The sequence below is a fragment of the Austrofundulus limnaeus genome, unplaced genomic scaffold (assembly GCF_001266775.1).
Source record: "Austrofundulus limnaeus strain Quisiro unplaced genomic scaffold, Austrofundulus_limnaeus-1.0 Scaffold620, whole genome shotgun sequence".
Taxonomy (NCBI): Eukaryota; Metazoa; Chordata; class Actinopteri; order Cyprinodontiformes; family Rivulidae; genus Austrofundulus; species Austrofundulus limnaeus.
The window spans coordinates 87,233-93,564 of NW_013953022.1; the positions used below are offsets into that span (position 1 = coordinate 87,233).

General features: G+C 41.1%; 1 protein-coding gene across 1 annotated transcript in view; it reads left to right on the top strand.

The window, feature by feature from the left end:
* Positions 1-4,612, top strand: part of acbd4 (acyl-CoA binding domain containing 4) — a 21,706-nt gene extending 17,094 nt beyond the window's left edge. Inside the window, exon 10 of the mRNA XM_014027171.1 lies at positions 3,827-4,612. Within this exon, the coding sequence (XP_013882625.1) occupies positions 3,827-3,955 (129 nt within the window). The 3' untranslated portion in view covers positions 3,956-4,612. The remainder of the gene's footprint in view (positions 1-3,826) is intronic.
* The last annotated feature ends 1,720 nt before the right edge of the window (positions 4,613-6,332 follow it).

The window sequence follows — 6,332 nt, forward strand, 5'->3', positions numbered from 1 at the left end:
CAGGACTCTGCAGTTTACACTCATCTACAGGTCAGGACTCTGCAGTTTACACTCATCTACAGGTCAGGACTCTGCAGGTTACACTCATCTACAGGCCATAACTCTGCAGTTTACACTCATCTACAGGCCAGAACTCTGCAGTTTACACTCATCTACAGGTCAGGACTCACTCATCGACAGACCAGGACTCTACAGTTTACACTCATCAGCCAGGGGTCACTCTTTCACGGATGAAGATGTTCTCATCCTTGATAGAGAGGAACGTTGGTTTGAGAGAAGAGTAAAGGAAGCCATCTTTGTGAAGAAAAACCGTCCACCATTAAACAGAGGTGGAGGCCTTCGTGTCTAGTTGTCCTCCTCCTACAACGCTGTTATTGCAACTATGACTCCTCCCCCTGTGAGTAAAAGGTGTGAATCAGGGCCCTAATGATATCAACACAAAGAGGGAGAGAGGGACAAAAATAAGGGGACATTGAACCCCCGCTTGCATTCAATACATACACATAACACGACACGGGTCAGGTGATGGGGCACATGACCCTCTATGAACAATAGAGCCAATCAAGCCTATTGTTAGGCGATAGCCCTCTTTTGCATGTGACTAACCTGTTTGTCCACCATGTGGAGGCGTAGCTTATAAGGCTGAGTTCACCTGAAACTCATCAGACTGAAGAATTCTTTTGGAGGAGAGAAGAAACGTTTCACTAAAGAAGAACCCATCCAGAGGACCTACTTATTTTTTCTTTTTGATATCAATAAGATGAAAAAGCCATGCTCAGAGATGCATCCTTCCCTCAGGTTGTCCAGCTCCAGCAGATATAAGATCATGCAGCCTGTTAGCCACTTTAGTAATCCAACTCCCAGCCATAGAGTAGTACTATTTTTCTCAAATTCACTAGGCTACCTTTAAAAACCTTTAAAACTTGAGTAGATAATCATAAGAATGAGCAGAAATATAAGCCTGCACACTTCAGATGTAGTTTTCAGTTCATTTTGGTAGAAACTCTACACACTATTTTCTTTGTTTACATGAACATGGTGGGGTTTTATGTCCTAAAGTGTAAAAACTATTGTAAACGTTAAAATTCACTACATATTTTTAGTTTTACAAGGTCACCACACAGGCTGGAAACCCCACAACAGACTTGAAGCGGCCCACGGGCCACCAAGTTGATTTTCCCAGTTGTAGCACGTTTTGGAGCTCCAGACACATTTTATCAGTGAGCTATGGAGCAGAAACTGTTCTCTTGGTTGTAAAGGTTTCAGACCCCTAACTAAACATTATTGGTCTATGATTAACCCTAACCGGAACCAGAACTTAATTCACACCAGACCTCTAAACCTAACTTGTAAAATTAACCATTACTGGTCTGCAGTTAACCCTAACCTGAACCAGAACATAATTCACATCATACCTCTAAACCTAACTAGTAAAATTAACCATTACTGGTCTATAGTTAAACCTAACCAGAACCAGAACTTAATTCACACCATGCCTCTAAACCTAACTAGTAAAATTAACCATTACTGGTCCATAGTTAACCCTAACCTGAACCACAACTTAATTCACACCACACCTCTAAACCTAACTAGTAACATTAACCATTACTGGTCTACATACACTGCTCACCAAAAGTTAGGGATATTCGGCTTTTGGGTTTAATTTCAGGACGTGCCTAAAATGCATTTAAACTTACAGGTGAACTTAATATGACCTTCTCTAAGCTTTTGAATGCATCTATCCAACTGTTAAATGTTTCAGTTCTTTTTGGACAAGTTGCTGTTTTCTAACGAGGAGCTTAACGGCAACATTCACAACAGGTGTTTGATCATTGAATCAACCAATAAATGTTGTGGTTCAGAGCTGGTGTTTAAACAGTCGTCCCCATCATGCTGTTCACATTTTGACATCATGAGACCAAGACGACACCTAACATTGGATCAACAGTACCTTGCCATTGGGATGCTTCAAACAGGACGTTCTCAGACTGTGGTCACTGAGCTTAGAGTGTCACAGAGTGTCATCAGCAGGTTGTAACAGAGATACCAAGGGACTGGAAGAGTCACAGAAAGTTGTAGAAGTGGACGTCCTTTGGCCACATCCCATGCTGATGACCGTTACATTGTGAACAATGCCCTGAGAAACCAGATGATGAAGGCCACTCAACTCCAGGCATGGTTAAGGGAGGTGAGAGGCACCCAAGTGTCATGTCAGACCATTCAAAACCGTTAACATCAGCGTGATCTGTGTGCTAGACGACCTGCAAGGGTACCTGACCACACCACCAGACACATGCGTCATTGTCTTGCATGGGCCAGGGAGCATTTACGCTGGACGAGGGACCAGTAGGCCTCAGTGCTATTCTCTGATGAAAGTCGATTCACATCAGAAATGATGGCCGCCAGCAATGTTGGCAACATCAAGGAGAGAGCTATGCATCCGCCACTGTTGTCACCAGACGAGCTTTTGGTGGTGGAGGTGTTACAGTGTGGGCAGATATCTCCAGTCGGTACAGAACTGCCCTACACTTTGTGAATGGTACAGTGACAAGCCCACACTACCTGAATAACATCATTAATCCAGTGATTGTGCCCCTACATGAACAACACAGGCCTGATTTCATCTTCATGGACGACAATGCTGCAGCTCATTGAGGTCGCATCATCAGGGAACGGCTGTTGGAGACGGATGAACCTCAAATGGAATGGCCTGCACTTTCTCCAGACTTGAATCCCATTGAAAACCTGTGGGATCAGCTGAGTCGCCTTGTAGAGGCTCGAAACTCTGCACGCCCAGAACCTGAATGACCTGAGGGCTGCCCTTCAAGAACAGTGGGAAACCATGCCCCAGCAGACAATAAGATGACTTATGAACAGCACGAGACGTCATTGTCAAGCTGTAATTGATGCTCAAAGACACATGACGAGTTAGTGAGATGTTGAAATTTTTTGTTGTGGTGTACCCACCATTGTTGTTAACTTTTGTTTCAGTAAATTGTTTGAGATGAGGAAATCACCAGTGCATTCTTTTACTTAAATGTCCTACTTTTATGATATATCACTGTAGCGTGAACTTTTTACATTTTCCATAAAATTCACCTGAAAGCCAAATATCCCAAACTTTTTGAGTAGTGTAGTTAACACTAACCTGAACCAGAACTTAATTCACACCATACCTCTAAACCTAACTAGTAAAGCACAGCAGAACTGCAAACAAAGTGACATTGAAGACCACCACAGAATAAACACAAACCATAGAACATCCTTGTCGTGGCAAGAATGGTCAGAACCACGGCGAAAAGGGTGTTTAAAAGACAAAGTCTTGCGGGTGTGATTATAAAGTCATTTATTGATGGGCAGACATTAAACAGAAAGCAATCACGAAGTCTGTAAGATGTGGGCCCGGCTGTCATAGGCCGGGCAAACAAAGTTATACTGTGAGCTATCATCATGTGATAATGTTTAACCAACCAGGAACCGCCTCGTTCTGGTAAATGAAGTAGGTCAGCTTGAAGATGACGTCCAGACGATATCATAAGATATGAACAATTGGACAGTGTCAAGGTGATACATAATCAGTATTCCACAACAATCCTTATTGATTATTATATCTCAAAATAACAGTTTTATTTAGAAGGATTCTGATAAATAAAAAGTTGTTTGTTTTCTTCCTCCCTAAAGCTGGTAGTTAAATAATGTTTTTATTTTTCAGCCCAGACCTCCGTGGTCTGGTCTTCAGTTAGAAGTGGTACAGACCTGTATCTCTCTAAATGCAGGACAGGATTTAGTGTTAGATGAGTTTGCTGACCTGACTTTTCGTCTGTAGGAGGAGACATGGTGGCCGTTCGATGTGTCGGGTCAGACCCTCCTTCTCTTCCTGCTGTGGCCCTTTGTTGCTCAGGGTGTGGTCTACTTGCTGAAGAGAGCCCAGCAGAGAAGCCGCACGTCTTCATGAGGACAGCGGAAAGGACTGCCGCTGGTTCACTGATGCTTGGGAGGAAACATTCAGCTGACTTTTCCCTCAGGGTCTACAGATCCTATCCTTCATTACAGCAGAAGCTGTAAAGCTTTAAACTGGGCTGGTGGTTCTCTGGCTTTATTAAAACAGACTCAGTGATTGGGAAGAGCTCGATGCACAAACAGTCTGATCCTTTTAGAAACATGACCGGAGCAGACGGTCCCTGCTGGACACAAAGCTGCACTTTGACTTCTGACCGTACAGGACTCTGCTCCAGGCTCAGATGATTGATGTTCAAAGTTGAGGTTTGGTGCCCACTATATGTCCTTCAACACCAAGTGGGGGACTTGAAAAGCTCTACAAAACCCCTACAAGCCACTGGCATCTTCAGTTTAACTGTTATAAAATGATGGATTGATGAAACATTATATTGAGTTATTTTATTAATAAATGTTTATTAAAGTTGGGGTTACAGGTTTTTATTCTGTAGGTTAAAGACGGAGGTTTTACTCACTTGTTTTTAGACGTTAGTGTTTTGTTCAGTTCCACCTGGAGGTCCCTAAATGAAGACTGGGACTGATGTCCCTGAAGAATGGCAGGTCTGAACTGGCTCATGTTCAAAGGTCTGGATTAAATAAAATAAATTGACACTGACTCTGTGTTTGACTTTTCTTTATACTCACCCACAAACAACAGATTTCAGATTGCTGAACCTTCATTCAGATCGACCTCCATGTTTCAGGTAAAGGCTATAAGACCAAGCTGCTTCATGTTCCTCTGAACACAGCTGAGAATATTACTCAAATGGACGCAAGAGGAAATGCAGCTCCAGGTTAGTCAGGGATCAGGAAGTGACGTAGACCAGTTTGAATGATTTCCATGTTTTGTTTTACCATCTACACTTTCTGTCACAGTTTTGAGTTCTGTAAGAAAAATCCAGAAGTCTCTATGACCAGAAAAACACAGAACAGACAATCCACCAAAAAGCATGTTTGCAAGAACTAAAGTTTCTGGGAGATGTTTCTTGGACTGAAGAGACAAACTGGATTTTTAGCTCCTGTCAACATCAGCTTTATAAATACAGAAGAAAAAAAAGAAGCTTTCAAAGAAAATAACACAGTCTACAGTCAAACATGCTTTGCTGCCTCTGGTACCTGAAACCTTGGGGCACAATGAAGTCAAGAAGACTATCAAGGCATCATGAAGCAAAACCCTGCCCAGCATCAGAAAGCTTCGCCTCAGTCACTCCTGAGTCCTTTAATCTGTGTTAGATCTTCATCGAACTTCTAAACCAGAGGAGGAATAAATCAGTGTTAACTTCCTGTTTAACTGATTCTGATGTGTGTTTATGTGAGGCAGCGGACAGTTTACGTAAAGCCACTTCACATTTTTATGGACAAAAAATGTTTTTATCTTACTTTAAAGGTAAAATAATCCAAACCTGAGTATTCAAGTTATTATTAGTTTTGATAATAAAGGGGTTGAATAGAGTAGCTATGAATGATCAGTATTTTACCTGCAGCAGGAAACAACCAGAACAATCAGCTTGAAGTCATGAAGGAATTCTAACAGAACAAGAACTATTTAAAACAAGGCCAACTCAGAACTTTAGATATTTAACACCTTTAACACCACATCGTGTTATAACACTAATGTATGGTCCATCAACGTGTTATAACACTCATGTATGGTTCATCAACATGTAATAACACTCATGTATGGTTCATAAACATGTTATAACACTCATGTATGATCCATCAATGTGTTATAACACTCATGTATGGTCCATCAATGTGTTATAACACTCATGTATGGTCCATCATTGTGTTATAACACTCATATATGGTCAATCAACATGTTATAACACTCATGTATGGTCCATCAATGTGTTATAACACTCATATATGGTCAATCAACGTGTTATAACACTCATGTATGGTCCATCAATGTGTTATAACACTCATGTATGGTCCATCATTGTGTTATAACACTCATGTATGGTCAATCAACGTGTTATAACACTCATGTATGGTCCATCAATGTGTTATAACACTCATGTATGGTCCATCAATGTGTTATAACATTCATGTATGGTCCATCAATGTGTTATAACACTCATGTATGGTCCATCAACATGTTATAACACTCATGTATGGTCCATCAATGCGTTATAACACTCATGTATGGTCCATCATTGTGTTATAACACTCATGTATGGTCCATCATTGTGTTATAACACTCATATATGGTCAATCAACATGTTATAACACTCATGTATGGTCCATCAATGTGTTATAACACTTATGTATGGTCCATCATCATGTTATAACACTCATGTATGGTCCATCAACGTGTTATAACACTCATGTATGGT